Source organism: Argentina anserina, chromosome 2, assembly GCF_933775445.1.
Source record: "Argentina anserina chromosome 2, drPotAnse1.1, whole genome shotgun sequence".
Taxonomy (NCBI): domain Eukaryota; kingdom Viridiplantae; phylum Streptophyta; class Magnoliopsida; order Rosales; family Rosaceae; genus Argentina; species Argentina anserina.
In genome coordinates this window covers 20,993,390-21,012,262 of record NC_065873.1, presented here as the reverse complement: position 1 = coordinate 21,012,262, position 18,873 = coordinate 20,993,390, and the positions used below count along the sequence as shown (strand labels likewise).

The window sequence follows — 18,873 nt, the reverse complement described above, 5'->3', positions numbered from 1 at the left end:
CATGCATAAGAACAACTCTAGGGTTTTGACCTGTCATTTGGCATGGCTCATAAAGCTACACTGCACACTTAGAGACAAGGAGTAAGTCCAGTGTTCTTCATCTACCTTCTCTTCTTTTTGTTAAAGTGTCACTGCTACTCACTTGTTCTTGATCTCCTCTCCTTCCATTTCATGTGCTTCAAGCTTTTTATTTAACCAAGTAATCAACCCCCCACCTAATCCCAGCTACCCTTCACATGTCGATCCATGTCGTCCGCAAGAAGCAGAAGATGGATAGATACCAATCAAGAGCAAAGAGACAACTACATGGCTTCGGCGTACACATCATGCTTTTAGGTAATGGTTTAGTCGAGTTGCATGAGTAGAATATGGCATGCCTATGATGGATGTTGGTTCCTCAATGTAGAAGCTGCAGCTGGCTTCAATCATGAAAGGTTTGGTCAGAAGCTCGTGCATAACAATAGCCGAAAAGTTTAGAGAAGAAGGCTTTGGAGTTGTAGTCCCCCGGTCCCCATACACAACTTCTTCTACTTATCTTCTATCGAGAGAAGTGGCAAGAACAGAGCAGCAATGAAAATGAAGAATGCATGCATGCTTCTAGCTAGATCTGTATCTTGGAAAGTGCTTGATATGAGATTCAGATCAAGCTTGCTCATCAGCACTAGAGAAATTGTTTGTTCCTGGCAGTAGCATAAGTACTCATAACATGAATCATAGCACGAGTGCACGACCCGAGTTTGAGAATCCATTTTAAGCTCCAATAGTGAGTGAAACTGAGTGTTTCATTCATAGCCATATGAGTTTCTAGAACCCATTTACTGTACAAGCATAGGGACTAAAACTAAACTGTCGAAGGAGTTCGGTTTTAGAATGATTTGCATGCAATACTAATTATTATGACAATGTGATCAAATTTTTGTAATTTGTAAACAATATCAAGCAATATCAAGTGTAACATGCATGCAAATAATGTCGAATTGAGAACCTGTACTCAACTCCAATACCCATCATCACTGCATCACATATGATATTAGCACAATATCGATCAATTCTATGCACAAATAATGCACAACCCGAATTGAGAGAGACCAATATGATCATTGCACCAATAGTACCAATGCAAAATGATGAACATATAGATCAATCACAGATCCACAATTATAACATGCAACATTGTTGCTACAATAATAGGCAATATCACTTCATATTACTAATCCTTGAGCCAAAAAAGTGTTCATATTTGATGGTAGAGCATAAAATTAAATCAATTTCCCCCTACACAAGTTGCACTATTCCTTTGAGATATCCACAAATCTTCTTATTTTACCCCCCTATTTTTTTTCGACAAAATAAATAAATGAATTCTCAAAGCACCCCTAGAAAATAAACACGACTAGTTTCAGAAAACACCATCTGAACTTCCCATAATATCCAACACTATAATTCATATTTCCCACCACTACCCTCTCCACTCGTTACACTGCGCAGTAGGTCTCGTCTTCTCCTTCCCCGACTTCAACGGACACGGCGTCTGCACCGGCAGCACCATGCAATTATACTGAAGACACAGCGAGCTGCTCAGAGGAATCTCCGCCGTCGGATTGATCTGAATACCCGTCAGAAAGTTGTGCTGTAAATACAATACCTGAATATTGGCCGCCAGCAACCTGTCCACGAACGGACCCGGCACCTGACCCGTGAACCGGTTGTTGTTCAGGTAGAGATTCTGGACGGTGGAGAATAACGGCGAGATTTCGCCGGAGAATCGGTTGTAGCTGAGATCAATGGTCGGGATGGAGACTTGATCGGCCGGCCGGACCGGGCCGAAGAAGAGGTTTCTTTGTAGCTGGAGGTTGGTGATCGGGAAAGTGAAGACCCGACCCGGGATTAGACCCGTGAACTGGTTCATGCTGAGATCGAGGTAGTTGAGCTGGTCGAGCCGGCTCAGGAGGCCGTAGACCGGGCCGGAGAGGCGGTTCCAAGAAAGAGAGAGGTACTGGAGTGAAGAAGGGAGTGAGTTCGGAGCGATCGTACCGGAGAAGTCGTTGTGCTTCAGGTCGAGGCGGGTTAGGGTTTGGGAGGTGAACGCCGGGACTGAACCGGAGAGGCGGTTGTGGCCGAGAATGACGTTGGTGAGCTCCGGTAGGGTCCCGATGGCGGCGGGGATTGGCCCGGTGAAGATGTTGTAGCTCAGGTCGAGAGTGCGGAGGCTGTGAAGCTGGGAGAGGGTAGCCGGAATCTGGCCGGAGATGAAGTTGCGGCTGACGGCGAGGAAGCGGAGGGACTTTAAGTTGGAAATGGACTGGGGGAGGGCACCGAAGATTCGACCCGGGACAATGGAGAGCTCCGCCAAGGCGGAGAGTTTTCCTATAGCCGGGTCGATCCGACCCGTCAGACCCGGAGCCTCGGCTCTCGGGTCGCCGAGGTTGAGAGATATGACTTTATCAGAATCGCAGTAAACTCCGGCGAAATTACAGGGGTCGGAGGTGAAATCCCAGGAAGAGAAGTAATTTGATCCCGGCAAGTCTTCCAAGCCTTTCCGAATGGATTGCAGAGCCAAGAAATCAACCGGGTCGAGAATTGCTACACAAACTGAATTAAACTGTAACAAGCAGATACATAACGCAATGCACCATTGCCGCCGTAGCTTCACCATATCAACCTTCTTCTTCTGCTGTGTCTCCGCCATTGCCCCCAAAGTGAGGATGAAGATTTTCGGGTTCGGCTATTTATAGTGAGAGAAAAGGGGCGTTTCCGTGAGAAGAAGTGGCGACTTCTCGTGAAAGCTTTAATGGAGTGAGGATGATCGAGGAAATATATATGTACAATAGACCCAGATGATGGCTTGGAGAAGAAGCGAGGATAATTGAATTCTACGGCTGGGATTTAGAGCTCTGATAGGCTTTTGCTTTTGGGGTGCTGTTTTGGGTGGTGGCTTCTCTGAGAAGACGAGATCACTGTAACTGAAGCTATGAGGAGCTCTTCTCTGCAACTTTCGTCCGGGTTTTCCTTTTTGTTTATTATTTACTGGCAGTGTTTCCGTGTCGGGGTTCGGGCTAGATTAAACGGCTGTCCGAGCCTACCTGGCAGGACGAGGCTGAGGTTCGGGCTACCAGCTAGGCAAATATGTGAGGCGGTGGTTCGTTGGGGGCACGTGAGGTTTTGCGGCAATGGGCGGCCATGGCACGTGTGAGGGTAAATGCGTAGGGGTTCGACTGGTTTGGGGTGGGACCGGGGGAAGAGTGTGACTGCCAGCGGAGGATTTTGGTTTCTCTGTTTAACGAAAGTGAAACTACTTGTCGTTTTGGGTAGGAGAATGCTATGTTCGAAAAGGATATCATTGTCATTTGCATGGTGCTTGCTCGTAAGCAAGACTTGTCATTTTCATTTTTCTAGTTTCATTAGTAAGATTTTTCTATACCAATCTTGAAATCCTATTTATGTGTTTGCAATTCTACATTTCTACATTAGTAATAGAAATTTGTACGTTTTGGCGGCAACTAATATGGACAAATTGAGAACATGCAAGTTTATCAATTTCATGTAAGAAAGTTTGTTATGTTAATGTAAGTTCGTTACAATTTGTATTGTAATTAAGAAACTTAAAAAGGATGTGACATTAGCAAATTACAGCCGTACAAAGTTTATTTCCTTGCAGATAGACTCTTACAAGTCAGATGATTACTTAGAAATTTCTCAGTTGAAATCATTGTTCTAAAAAGCGGCTGCCTAGACCGCCTAGGCGCTAGGAGGCGGATCACCGCCACGCTTTTTGCCTATTCGGTCATATGTGGTGTTCGAGAGATTTAGCGGCTGCTTAGGCGGTCCTAGGTGGTTCATGGCATTCCTCGGTGGTCCGTGGCAGTTAAAATCAGTGGACTTTTAGATTTTTTTTATAAAACGCAGTGGAAATAAAAAAACTTCATGATGAAGATTTTATTTCGGATGATGATACGGAAAATTAGGAAATTAAAATGGATATTGAGTTTGAGTCCGATACTGTTAGTGAAAGATTTGGAGAAGAAAAACTTGAGATTTAGTCTTTCATTTATTTTACAATTTACCTTTTGTTTTAATATTTTTGTATGGACTTTGAACTAAGTAATTTTGAGTTTAGACTATTTTGAAAATTAATATTAAGCATTATCATATATTTTTAATCATATAAATAGTTTAATTACATATATATATAAATAAATAAATATTTAATAATTCGAATCCATTTAGACGCCGCATAACTGTCTAGGCGATAGAAGGTAGCTATCAGTTTGCATACCGTATATCGTTTTTTTAAACCTTGATTGATAGATTGTCGAGAATAAAATACTCTGTTATGAGTGTAATGCATAGTAAGCATAGCTCAGATGTAATTTTGGATTGTGGAGTACATAAAAACTCTCAAAAGAGTCCCCAAATTCCCCACTAAAGAAACAGATTATCATGGCCTCTGTCTCTCTCCCTCTATATCTGCGTATGCATGTTTATAATGGTATACTAGTAATGGTATATGAGGCCGGCCGGCAGCATTTGCTCACAGTTATATCACTTCGTTTTTCCTATTTATGTGCCTGCCAAACATCTTCATCAGCTTCTTTCGGGAAATTAAAACTATTCAACACAGCTTCAATGAATTGATCTACACCGGCCCATTAGTATTATTCTGCAAAACTCTTTTATTCTGAACCAGCATTTATCTCCGAGTCTTGATTAGGTTTTCCATGAAGCTTGATTTACCATTCTGCCCATGCACACTGGTACAAGACCAAGATGACAGAAGTTTCCAGGTCAGTTTTCATGGAGTTCTTGCAGCACAAGTTTGAGAAAGGTACAGGGGGCACAAGAAACCAGTGCTTTCGAAAGACGAGTTTACACGGATTTAGGATCAGCAGATTAACGTGTTCACTACTCCTCCTTATAGTAGTAGTAGTAGTAGTAGTAGTAGTAGTAGTAGTAGTAGTTCTTCCTTGGACTTAGAACTCTCTTGCTGGGAGTCAAAAGGTTACTCGAACAGAAAACTACACTTCACTGCCAACTCAAAGAGAAGTGTTAACTTGGTTTTCACATATAATAAATTACCACAGAAGTTTGTTTGCTGGCTTTCCAGCCTTTCTCATTTAAGCCTTTTCGAAACTTTTCTTGTAGTTTTCTACATTTACAGGGATCAAGTATCTGTTATAATCTAACTCTAACTCTAACCCAACTTTCCGTAGCAAGGAACTCATTTATATTTAATTATTTGATTATGACTATATTATGAACTAAATATACGAGATATGATCTGTTAACAGTGAAGGTGCCGATCATGTGTTTGTTTGTCGCTGCTCAGCAAATCTTGTAGAGCAGATCAGACATCATAATCTTCCCATCAACAAAAATGCTAGTTGGAAGTTTGTTACACATTCTTCTTGACCAAATACATGTAAATTCAATTCTATAGAAAAGAAATATGCCAACAATGACATAATATCTATCATCCACCATAGCATGATGATAGTTCTTAATATCTGACTAGATAGATATCCCGTATCCTTGGAAAGTATAGAGCTTTAAGTCTTATTTAGCAATGGCATTAGTTTGGGATCCCTAAAATGGGACTTGGGCAGGTTAATATTGAGCAACCCCATCTCATATGACGCCCCCACACACCCACCCCAACAACTAACATCCCCACTTTCATTCATATAGTTGTGCAAAATAGGATGTAGTAACATTATCAATACTAGGCTGCTGGGGTGGCATTGTTTGTTACTTTGTTTCCTTTCATTATCGAGTGTGTACCAGCATGGCATAAATCAGAGTAGGAAGCTCATTTATGTGACTTTCTCTGCTATCATTTTCGTCCAACTACACCACCTTCCACACCAATGAGCTCCCCCTTTCAAGTACATTAAGTCGATCACTCGAGCTTTACTGGAATGCCTTTAAGAAGAAAATGAAATACACATCAAGAGTCTGCATTAATGTATTTGAGTTTGACTCATTTCAGCGTCTCATTAGCACAGATCATGCTAGTAGCTCGAGTTTGGTGGGGAAGGGTCATTTTAATTAAGCACATTGAGTGGATTTTGATTGGACTGGATCATATGGGAGTCACAATTGGGGCCAAACCTCCAAACCAGAACACACATCTCTCCATTCCCACAATTAAGTTTGCAAAGGCAAAAACTTCAAGAAAAAGAATGCAGATGACATATTGTGGGACTGATAAAGATTGCTTCTTGATAGAATAGAGACTTACATATCAAATAATCTAAGAAAATGTTGCTGATAACACTAAGGGATCTAGCAAATTTCTTTGTTAGGCCGGAGTAAGATCAATCTTAACACTAAATGACTGAAAATCATGTTGAATGCATAGTTGTCAGTCACTTTCCCGGCAGCAGTTCATTATGTCTTAGAATGTATTCCATACCAGGAATTGATCCGCCAGCAGCCACAATCCGTTGCTCCAACTACAGCAAGAAAAGGGAACAGGGTCAACAAGCAATTGATTACATGCAGATCGATAAGCTGATTATAATTTGAAACTTTGATCAATAAGGGCAGCATTCAAGATCGCAGATCGAAGGGGATAAATGTGTAGGGAAGAACATGAGTAATCTCCCCTAGTCCCTAGATTACAACATGGATAATGCCAAGGTTTCATGTACGCACCTTAAATAAGTTTTCAAGATTGTTCTTTAATGCCAAGCATTCTTGTCGTACTTGTTGCAAACATCCCAAACACCTGCAATATGCACTACTCAGTCAGTCACACTGTCACAGTCAGTTGCTTGTCAAGGTTACAGCCAATATCTGATCAGTTAGATTATTGCATGGCCTTCAATTGAATAACAAAGATACCAGGGTTTTTTCCTCAAGTGTATAAAACTCAGACCATTCCCAATGAGTGGTTTCTAACTGATGCTACATCTATAAACTCAAGTCCAGCAATCTCAGAGTAGCAAACAAGGGAGATTAACAGATACAAAAAGCAAAACAAAAAAAACTCTCAAGCTTGAAAGCATCTAACTAGTTTTAAGATTTCTAGTATGTAGGTGTGTCTCAAAACCCTAACTGATGCACCACTTTCTTCAGTATCAATTGGCCAAATATCAACAATTACAATAAAGAATCAGTATGGAATTTTTTTATTAAGTGAGAATACTCACCCCTCAAGGTTCTGCGCCTCACACTGATTTCTGAAGTGGATTCATACATTTTTAATTCTCATGGCACCTATCCTGTAAACCAAAAGAATCTATATTCAAACATCAAAACAAAACAATGTATAATATCCAGCATAGGTAGTCCAAGTCTCCAATGACAAGCAGAACTTTCAGAGCTGATAAGCATATTGCTGCGCAGTTGTTATGAGAAGATAACTAGCAAAGAAATCAATTGGATATACCAGGCACTGCTACCCTTGAATTGATGGACATAAGCATCTACTTGTTTAAAATCTACAACATTCTGCTCACTACACAAAAACGATAAAAAAACAATCAACATTATTCACTATTTATTCACATCACACACACATAACTACAAGCACAAAGTAATCAAAGATTAACAGAAACTGCTTAAACAAAAACTCACAGAGCCCTGGCCATATTGTTGAGAAGCTTCTCAGAATCTTGAAAGAACAGAGAAACAACCTCAACAACGAAATCTGGGCTGTTTTCATCTTGGAGCTTCTTCAGCTGTGCAAACTGATCATCCAAGAATCCCTTTTCACCACCAAAAAAAAAATCCATCATCAAAACCCAAAACGCAAAGGAACAAGAAATCGATCAGCTTTGTTCATATATGTGTGAAATAAATTAAAGTAGAACCACTCATCCCGAAAAGAAAACAGCTTTGGCAAAAACAAAAACAATTATATCCGTGTATGAAACATGAAAATGGAAAGCACTCAACTCTATAACTATAATACCTCACAGACGAATGAGACGATGAAAATGAAAGATATTATCTTTACTGAATTTACTCAATTAACCTTATCATACTACTCTTTAACATATAGTTTCATTCTCTGTAATAAACATAACCCAGAAACATTTGTTCATGGAAAGAAATAAACATAAGTTTAGTCGTCGTCAAAAACCTCTCGTCGGAGATAATGGGTGTAGTCGAACCACTGCTTCCGCCACTGAGCCACAGCGTCCATGGTGGCTTTGGTGCTTGCTGCCACAGGGTTTGACTGAAGAAGAAGAAGAAGAAGAAGAAGAAGAAGAAGTGGTTCAGCCACATAGAACAGATCTCTGGTCAACAATTTTTTTGTATTTTTCTTCTTATTTTTCTTGTTTTATGTTAGGGAGATTAAACATGTGGGTCAAGTTTTAAATATTTTTCTTAAATATAACCGGCGACTTATGAGCCGAATGTAAACACACGTGTTTGTAATGAATCGAATTCAGACGCAAGTTCTTGATAGGTTTGATGTCTTGATCACAAGAATTTAAGCGGACATACACAAAGATATAGCTGTTTGTAGAGACGATACTAGTGTTGCTTTCAAACTGCTTGACTAAATGATCGTTAATTCGTTATGTTTTTGAACTTTCTTTCCAATCTTAATTATTCCATCCTTTTTGTGGTTGTTTAGTTGTTTTTATTTTCAAACATAAAAAGAAGGAATTCGTTTTCATGTTTGGATGAGAGAAAGAAAGAAAATTTAATTAAAAATGAGGATTTTATGATTCTAAAAGACAATTTCTTATTTGATAATTATAAACTAGAAATTCTAGATTTCTGTGGAAAATTAAAAGAATGAATTCGTTGTTTAAAATCTTTACTTGAATTTCCCACAAAATATGTGTCATTTATTCATTTCCGTGTTAATTATATTTCCTATTAACAAAAAAAATCTTTCTAAAAAATACTCTTTTTATTTCATCTCTTTAATTTATTTCAAATTTTCTTAATCTATCACAAACTTCAAATTCCACATATATATAACCAAACTGTATAATTCGCATTAACGAATTTTAAATTGATGGATTTTAAGATATCATCATTTATAAACTCTTTATGAATTTTATAATTTCCTCATCCAAACACACCATCAGGGTCAGAAAAATTTTGATTAAATAATTCTTAAATTCATCTATGGTTCACTCCCCTTTGCAATTAATAAATTTTCAACTTTATACAGTAATTTTCTTGATTTAAACCGTTCATGTATCAGAACGTAATGATCATTTTTATAATCAATCATATCGAATGATTATGTGACACAGAGTTGTGAGAGGATCCATATCGAAATAAATAAGCACAAGATGTGCTTTTAATGCCCACTACACTAGCCATTTTGTTTATGTCAACTTCGCATGAAATGACATATGTCAAACACCATGACCATGTCGTGCTACTTTGTGTAAGAATTTGTAGGTGGAGTTCGATTTACTTGTCATCTGTTCCACTTTTCTTTCTATTGCCTTCTGCACTTGCTTAAATAGTCATCAAAATCCAGCTTGATTAGACAGAAATTCTTGTGAACCTTATCTTGGTTTTGCATACTGCTTCAAAATGACAATACACATTCATTTGCAACTACAGGCACATTAGCCATTTTGCATCAAACAGATGGAAATTATAACACAACCAAAATTCTATGCATTTTCTCTTCTTCTGTTTTTCAAATACCATATCAGAAGAATAATCGTCATACAACTTGGAGAGAACTGATTTCACACCAAATTTATCTGCTGTACAGCACAGTACCATAAGGATTGATTGAAAAGTTCAAAACGGGGAAATAGCAGTTCCAAATCCACTCCTTACACACTTTTCAACTTACCCGTAGCTACCGCAAATCATAATTTTTTTTAATATACGATATGTACAATTGCATCTTGAATTTATGGATCACCCTGCAAATTGTAAAGAACAAAGAGATGCCACTACTGTGAAGAAATTATTGATGTAATTGGCATGAAGAGTTTCAGATTTCAACCTTCATCAGAAAAGGCAAACATGCCTCCAAGCATTTCGCTATTTTCCTCATCATCAGGTTTCACCTTATCGCATTGACTACCATCGCTATCATCGGTTATGACTTCAGAGAGGCATCCATTCTGCTCCAATGCCTTACAATGCTCCTCCTGAAAAAACTGCGAGAGATCTATTGGGCGCTGCAGATTCGACTCTTCCTCTGTCATCACAACAGTACTTGAAGCATGTTGATCCATGTATAAATCCGAGCCCTCACTCATCCCAATTGTATTCACCAATAGGCCTTCTTCATTACACAAACTTCCGACCGGGAGAAGCTTACTTTCTAAAACAGCACAACTCCCGACTTGAGAACCAACAAGAGATGAATGGTTTTGAAATGAAGACTCAAGAATAGCATTCGCTCTTCTTTCCGGGCAATTTAAAGTCTGAAAAATGGGAGAGCGGGGAAGATCATTGTTCATCTGATCGAAATCTAGTGAATGCTCAATTCTTCTTGACGAACCTGATGAGAATTCCACATAACTCAATTAGTTAAAATGACTATGACAGAAATATGCTATAATAAATAAACAGTAGATATTGCACCAAAAATATTATTAAAAGAAAGCATTGCAAAAGCAGAAAAGGTTGCATCTCTACATTTTGAAAAACAGTTGTCTTCAACAGAACGTCCTTGGTTTTGCATAAAATGAAATCATGAATAGATGCCATTCATAATAATCCTTTTCACCAAATAACAACAATTGGACAGGGTGGACGTTTTTTTGTTCTTCAGGGGGGTTACACTAATATGAAAAAAATGATAAGACCATAATCTATAAAATTAAATACTATACCCCCTTCTGAGCTTTCTGTGGAGCTAAGTGATGCAGGGTTTGAGTGACAAATAACAGTCTGTTCCAAGATCTTGCCTTCAGCTTGATGAGATTCTGACGAAGATTGATTTGAATATTTCCCGTCTACGATTCTGAACCATAGAACCAAGCAGTCATTTAACAAGTATCAGAAATATGGAGGATATGCGCATGAAAGTTTGCAACACAGACATGCACTCATACATGACGCAATAAGATCTTTTCCCAGACAGCTGAGAAGCTCAGAACAACCGTAACTAGTAATCTTAAGTTGTTGACAAGATACAAACATATGAACATCTCAATATGGATTGAAACTGTTAAACAAGTTGGTGTTATAAAATGTGAATAAAACTCTCAAAATAAAATGGTTCTTAGTTCTTACCTATCATTCCAGCTTGATTTGATGCTATGGAATTGGTGAAAAACAGGTAACAATTCCTTCTGTCTCATTTCAATTTCATGAACAGGGACTTTTTCAACTTCAAACTCTCCACCCGAAAAACTATTAACTCTTTGATACTCCATTGTATAAAAGCAAATCTAGAATACGAAAAAGAATTTAAGACAAACTATATAATTATGACAAGTGGATATGTAACTTTACAGAAAAAACGAAATACCTTAGACTTTTGCCATATTGGTAATCTGAAAGAACTTATTTGCACCTCTGCATTAGAAATGTTCCTGGACCAATGAGTTTCCAGGGTCCTTTTCCCCTCCACTCCCCCATTTAAGCCAAGAAACTCCATTGCATAAGTACCATCAGAACCTGATTTACTCCGAATTGTTTCAGCCGCATCTTGACCATCAGAGTTAATTCCTAAAACACAGTCCTCTCTTTCTGGCCACTCTGAACGCCTGCATACATCCCACCATTGTATAGGTTCAACTTTGACTCTCAGGTCTTCCTCCTGCATGTGCATGTTTGTAGTTGTCTGGGTATTAAGACCACTATGACTTTCTTCTGCTCCGACTCTTGGCTGAAGTTCATGTTGAACAACATGACCTGATGGAGTATAAACTAATAGATGCTCCAAGGTACCAGCCCTTGAGTTACCGTGCTGAACACTTTGAGAAAGGGAATTATGAAAAACAGCAGCAACAGCACCAGATGGTACAAATACCTTTCCTGTTGCAGAACCAGAAACATTGTTGACTGTGCTAAGCCATCCAAAACTACTGTACTTTATTCTGCTCACAACTGAAAGAGCAACAGGCGTTGGTGGATGAGAAGATTGTTGACTCGTGATGCAAGAAGAAGTAGACCACCAAGGAAGAGATAAAACTGGACAAAGTGTGGGTTCTTCGCCCTGAGAATGTTGAATTTGAAATCCGGTATCACCACCAAAAGGGGATAAAACAAAAACATGGCAGGTCCCCTTGGAAGAAACAATTGCAACCCATTGAGAATAATGACTGAAGCAAATGTCCTGGATCAACTGCCAGAATAATAATAAAAATTTAGAACAATGCAAAAGAAAAAAGGATAACAAAACAAGATTACACGGAGAAATCGAACGAGCTCAAAGTGAATACTAACAGCTGATGTTATCCCACGATGCAGTTTGTATAGATGAACATGAGACGAGCTCCAATTCATGTTCTGAATGCCTGATCCATTGCGTTTGCATGTAGGCATTATCCGGAAAATATTTATGTTATTTCCATATATTGAGGCAGTGACAAGAAGGGTCCCACTTGGGTCGAAACACAGTGCAGATATTGGACTAGTATGAGCTTTAAACTGCGATATAACAGCTTGGGTGACAAAGTCTTTGACAACAACCTGCAACCAAACCAAGTAATGAATCAGAACTATCCAAAACTTATGGTTCATAAGCGTAATATAACAGAATTATCCAGAACAGCTGATAGCCATCACATAATAATATTATATCTAACTAGGTTTTCCAGTTTGCAGTTAATTTTTTCAAAGGCTAAAACATGAAAAGCTCCACAAACTATTATGATTGGGATTGGAAAACGTAAAGAGGGCATATATCATGATGCCATGAGAAGAAAGATTGCTATCGTGAAAGGTCCGTCTAATATAGAAACCCTACATATAGTATTGGACTGGTAGATGCAGCAAAACAAGAATTTCCACACAGTGAAAAACAACACTCCCACATTATTATGCTCAAGACATAATTGAGCCACATGCACCACTTTCTAGATAAAACAAAAGGCAGAACTTCACATTTTCATAAGATTCATGTCTAAACAGAACAACAATGTCAGATTTCCATAAAGATTGATAAAAACAGTACTTGACCATTCATGGTGAGTGAAAGACTAACCATCCCAGCATTATCCATTTCTGTTCCGGCAAGCCTGCTAACTTTCCAGCCTGAATTTGATGATACTGGAGAACTAGACCCATCTGGGAGGAGCTCTTGACAGTATTTGTACAAGGTTTTGCATCCCACGTCACCCAAGTTGATAATTCCAGCAGCCAACTGTTTACTAGATTCCATTGCATATCGAGCCATGTAACCACCATTCCCAGGTGATGTAGATGGACTAACTCCTGGAGAAGGAGAAAGATTATGGGGGCCTAAGCGACTTGTGTTTGACATGAGTGGGCTATTGGAAGCATAAGCTAGCCACCTAGGACCCACAGCCATTGGGCCGTAACCTACATTAAACCCAGAGGATCCTTGTCCTGCTAGCTGAGGAACAGGATAGGTAAGAACACTGAATTTATTTTCGAGGGTGAGCGCGTCAAAGCAGTATATCTGCCACCAAAAGTATGACAGTGAGTAAGGAATATGAATCTGTTCTCTATGTACATACAGAAGAACGGTGATTGTAATGCATTCTATCTCAATATCTCATAGATCAAGTAAATCACATTCTAGTACTCATCAAATCTATGTGAGTACTTACTTGACTTGCAAGACCAACAGCCACTATCCGAGGACTGCATCTAATCATACAGACAGCAGACCGAAATCTCAGAACATGCACATAACTGTGGGACCTCAGCGAGTAAAACCGAACAGCTGTTGGAGAGCTGACAGGGTTTCCTGGCCGAGACTCGACATGACCATCTCTTCCTAAGCCTCCCAAGTTGCTATGATTCTGAACAGTGCCAGAACCAATGGTGTCATCTCCAGCAACTACCAACAACAAAGGATGAGAAGTTCTAAATCCCTCCTCCTCATCAGATGCTGCCGGATAGGGCTGCATCTGTAAGAATGTGACCGGGCCGTCACGCTTTGAAACCAGCTCACTGTAGTTAGAGGCATCCTCGACATCAAAAACTTGAAATCCATTCAGATAACCAAGCAACAGAACGCGTCTGAAGGCAGTGTGATTAAGCTCTAGCCTGTCAAATCCAGCCCAGGTCACCTGTACACCAATTCAAGTCAATATACACACAAAACACACAACTCATCAACCAAAACCTCGCTTCGCAAATACATTACCCTAACCACCAAACTAAACATAAATAATTTCCTAATTCACTCAAGTAGTCAATTCAACACTAAAATCGAAGCGAAAATTCACTTGCAACCAAACACCTAATCTTTTTTGCCCAGAGATTAATCAAAACTACAGTAGAAAGTAAATTGAATGCCGCTCTTCACTACATTTCTTACTCCTGTAATCTATTCATCCATAAAATATAAATACCGATCATCATCGAACTACAATTCATCAATAAATTTCCATAAATAAACAATAATAAATAAATAAACAGAACCTATACGATCGACGATGAAATAGTTCATAAACTACAAACGGAAGCGAAATCGGAGTTCACCTGATCCTTGTGATCCTCGGAAGCAGAAATAGAAGCAGCAACGGAGGCTCCGGCGGAGCGAACCGTAGAAGCGACGGTGCTGGCATTCGTCGAAACAGTCTTAAGGCACGACGAGATGATCCTCAGCGAGCTCGGCAACAAGCCTCCGCCGTTGTTCCTCCCCTTCCCTTTCTTCATCCTCCTCTCTCACTCTCCACCGCCGATGAGCATCTCCGATCGCCGGCGATCGGATACACCATTCGCTGACGCAACAGCAAGCGGAGACTTAAGTAGCGATCACGATAGTCCTCGCGAGTTTGACTTGGAGAAAAAGCTCTTCAAGGTTTGTGTGACTCACCCCTATGGGCTCTCTCTATCAGTTTTCTTCTTCTTCGTCGTCTTCAACTTCTACTTGTGTTTTCCTTCTCATGATTTTGTGTGATTATTGACCCAAAAAAAATGATTTTGTGTGATTAGTTTGTGATGATTTCTAAGTTTTAAAGTGATGAGGGTAGGACTGTTTGGTTTTTAAATGGAGGAGGGTATTAATCAAATTATGGCGGTGGACTGTTGGGGACACCAATTTTGCAGCTTTTCCTAATTGGATTTCTCAGAAATTTTAATTTTGCCATGATGGAGAATAGTTTAATCTCCTCTTTTTTCTTCTAATTTTCAGTTAACTTGAGTTTTTTCATGAGTTTCTTATTAAAAAATCATATTTGATATATGAAATTAGAAAAAAATTAAGTAAGATTATAAAATTAAAAAAAATATTTAATTAAATCTCTTAAACAGTTGTCCACGAATTTAGTAAAATTTATACTACTGCCATTGTCCCCAAAAAAGAGAAACTAGACTTTTTCTTACTCTTTCGTTGGCTTCCTCTATCGAGGATCTTCAATAACGAAGACGACGATATCACAGTCGCAGCGATCTGAACCAGATCGGACCAGAGCGCGTGGCCAAGCGAAAAACGAACTCGGCGTCGTTGTAGGAAAAGGAGGTGGTGGCAGGAAAGTCTGGGAAGATCAAAGGCAATCGTCATATTCCTTGGATATTCTGATGAAAATCGAGAAGAACCGCACTGGCGACGCATCAGAAGCTTCCTCTAGGATTGGAAAAGCTTCGTCGATCCAAATCAGAATCGTGGATGAAGGAGGAGTTGTTGATGGCGGAGCTGCCTCGGTGGAGTCGCACAACTTTCTTTCTCGCACAAAGATGCGACACTCTTGCTTTGGATGACTATGACGACGGTGATGAAGATGCTCTGGTAAGATACAACAACTTCGATGAGGATGCGTTGTCGACGTGAATCACATAGATGAGCAGCTAGAATTGGGATTCATGGTGGAGGAAGAGATCACATATGTCGGAGTCATGGTGTTTACATGTGGTGGCGGCGATTGTAGAAACAAAATTCGGTGGGTGGATGATGATGATGATGATGATGAAGTCATGCGTGTTTGGTGACTCATTGTAATATTTGTTTAAATTCATCAACAATGTTTGTGTGACAAGTAGTAAGATTGGTAGTGTGGTTGGTAGTGTGACTATCAATTTACATGTCACATTGTCTGTCACACTACCTATCACACTACTCATTAGAGGTGGCAAATGGGCCAAAAAACCCGAGCTCGGCCCGGACCCGGCATGTTAAAAATTGGCCCGGCACGACCCGAGCCCGTTATTGTAATGGGTCGGGCCGAGATATTTTGGCACATGGGCCCGGCACGACCCGAGCACGATTAATTCATGGGCCGGCCCGTTAAACACATAATTTTATATTATTTATATCAATATTTAAATAATTATCATTATTAAACTTGAATATTATACTTTTTTAATTAAAATATATTGATTATTTCATTACTTTAACTACAATATTTCACAAATATTATCAAAATACTGAATAAAACGTCATTATTTTGAGATACGTAACGTTTTAAAAATAAGATTATGAAATGTGTTGTAGTATTTTATTTATTTTACTACTCTAAATAGTTATATAAAAAAATATTCAAAATACATAATATTTTTTATTTTAATTGTGTCATATAATGCTAATGGGCCGGCCCGCTTCTTGGTTGACACGGGCCCGGGCCCCGCCCGACATGGGCTTGGGCCGTGCCCGGGCCGTGGGGTGGGCCGAGCTTAATATTTAAGCAAATGACCCGGCCCAAGCCTGACAAGATAAATAAATGGGCCGGCACGAGCACGGTTTTGGCCCGTTTAAAATGGACCGGCCCGGCCTAGCCCGTTTGCCACTTATACTACTCGTCACACTACCAACCACACTAACTTTGTGCTACCTGTGACATACAATGTGACATGTAGGGTGACTGGTGGTGTTCTGTACAACAACATAATTGTCGATATGTAGATCATATTAGTTGATTTGAGAAGTTCAAGACCACATAACAATAAACAAAAGTTTGTTATTTCTAGTCATTATTATTATTCTTCTTCTTCTTCTTCTTCTTCTTCTTCTTCTTCTTATTATTATTATTATTATTATTTTCACAACATAGTGTGATATTGGTTGTGACAGATGTTGTGACAAGGGTTGTGACATGTAGTGTGACAGGAGTTGTGACAGAGGGTGTGATAGTGGTTGTGACAGGTAGTGTGATATAAGTTGTGACAGGGGTTGTGACAGAGGTTGTGACAGGGGCAATGTGTGTGACAGTGGTTGTGACAGTATGTGTGACAGTGGGTGTAATATGTAATGTGTGTGACAGTGGTTGTGATAGTATGTGTGATAGTGGGTGTAATATGTAGTGTGATAGTGGTTGTGACAATTAGTGTGACAGTGAGTGTGACAGTTAGTGTAAATAGATAGTGTGACAGCTTCTATGACAGTGGGTGTGATAGCATTTATGACAGTAGGTGTGACAATTAGTGTAAGATGTAGTGTGACAGTGGTTGTGACAGTATGTGTGACGTGCTGAGAAGAAATGTGGAAATATGCGAAATTTTGTTAAAATTAAAATGAGATTGGTATAAGTATGCTCAAAATGAAGAGAATAGCTAGAATTAGGGAACCTTGAGCTTCGGTTTCGCCAGAATTGCTTGGAGCACCGCCATCGATGGCGGCAACCCTTTGTGATGGTTGTTGCGCCTTGTACGGTTGGTTGATCCGGAATGGGTAATATATCAAATGAAAGAGGGAAGCGAGATCTTTCTAACGGTACCAATTTCGTCAAAATCTATCGCCGGACGAGAAAGTTATGGCCGAAATTAGAAAAAGAATGAAAAAAGTAGAAAAAGAGTAAGAAATGACAAAACAGTCCAGAAAATATTTTTTAAGTGATTTTTTTAAATTTTGTTGACTTTTTCTAATTTTTACTTAATGTGATGACATTTTTATAATTAATTTATAAATAGTGATATTTTTCTAATATAAATTAAGAGATTGTATCTTTTATAAGCCTTTTTTTTTCATTTAATGAGAATGTCGGGTCTTGTATTTTTTAAATTTTACGAGCTGGTTGGACATGTGTTCGTCAAATTCACAAAATTAATAAATGTTTCGTATTCTCAAATTTTGAAAATCGAAAATCGAAAATCTTTGCATGTAATGAGCCAATAACTTTACTTGCTTGGTCGCTGTATTTCAAACATAATGTTTTCTTGTCGTGGGTGGAAAACATGCTTGTAACTAAAACACTAGAAATTGATCTGGTTCCATACTTCCATATGATTTTTTGGATCAGAACGGACTTTTGTGTTTTAGTTGTCTTTCATCTTGCTCCACGCAAGTTCATAGAATAACATAGATGAATGTTCTAAAAGTAGCATGCACTTGGTCTTGCTTGTTGGCAATTTATGATCTTGTAATATCATAATTGGCGGTAGCAATACACGACATTCACGTAAGATATAATCTCCTATGAATAACTAGAAACAACAACATTGTCTTTTTCCTGTATTACATGAGATGTGATTTTGGTTTTATGGTTTTGGGTGTTCATAGGATTTAGACTTACGGAGGTGTTCATACTTCTTTGCATCGGTTCTACAGTGGCATATAAATTGTCAATATTACTAGATCTCTCTAAAGTAGATCATAGTCTGATTAGTCTCATAGATGACATACGATACCCGTTTTACCTGGGGTGATTGAATTTCTCAACCAAATGGTAAAAAATTGAAAATCGAAATCACAATGACAATGTCACAATGGGACCATTTCTTTCCCATTAAAAGGACCCAAAAAAGCAGAAAAAATCATTTGGATAAAGGTAACAGAAGCACAGAAGGACATTGATGGCGTCAGAAATCTGAGCGTGCCACCGTTAACGTCAGAACGAATAGTTTGCGGAGACAACT

General features: G+C 39.0%; 2 protein-coding genes and 1 pseudogene across 2 annotated transcripts; all 3 read right to left on the bottom strand.

Moving 5' to 3' along the window:
• Positions 1-1,301: 1,301 nt before the first annotated feature.
• Positions 1,302-2,890, bottom strand: LOC126784381 (receptor-like protein 31). Its single transcript, XM_050509844.1, has one exon. The coding sequence runs from the start codon at positions 2,687-2,689 to the stop codon at positions 1,460-1,462; it is 1,230 nt and encodes a 409-aa protein (XP_050365801.1). The 5' UTR covers positions 2,690-2,890; the 3' UTR covers positions 1,302-1,459.
• Positions 2,891-6,193: 3,303 nt separating this feature from the next.
• Positions 6,194-7,900, bottom strand: LOC126783204 (histidine-containing phosphotransfer protein 1-like; annotated as a pseudogene).
• Positions 7,901-9,885: 1,985 nt separating this feature from the next.
• On the bottom strand, positions 9,886-15,026 carry LOC126783162 (autophagy-related protein 18g-like). The gene is made up of 8 exons (XM_050508575.1): positions 14,566-15,026; positions 13,686-14,150; positions 13,097-13,534; positions 12,337-12,582; positions 11,417-12,235; positions 11,179-11,336; positions 10,776-10,906; positions 9,886-10,441 (listed from the first exon to the last, which is right to left on the bottom strand). The coding sequence occupies exons 1-8, from the start codon at positions 14,740-14,742 to the stop codon at positions 9,933-9,935; spliced, it is 2,943 nt and encodes a 980-aa protein (XP_050364532.1). The 5' UTR covers positions 14,743-15,026; the 3' UTR covers positions 9,886-9,932.
• Between the last annotated feature and the right edge of the window lie 3,847 nt (positions 15,027-18,873).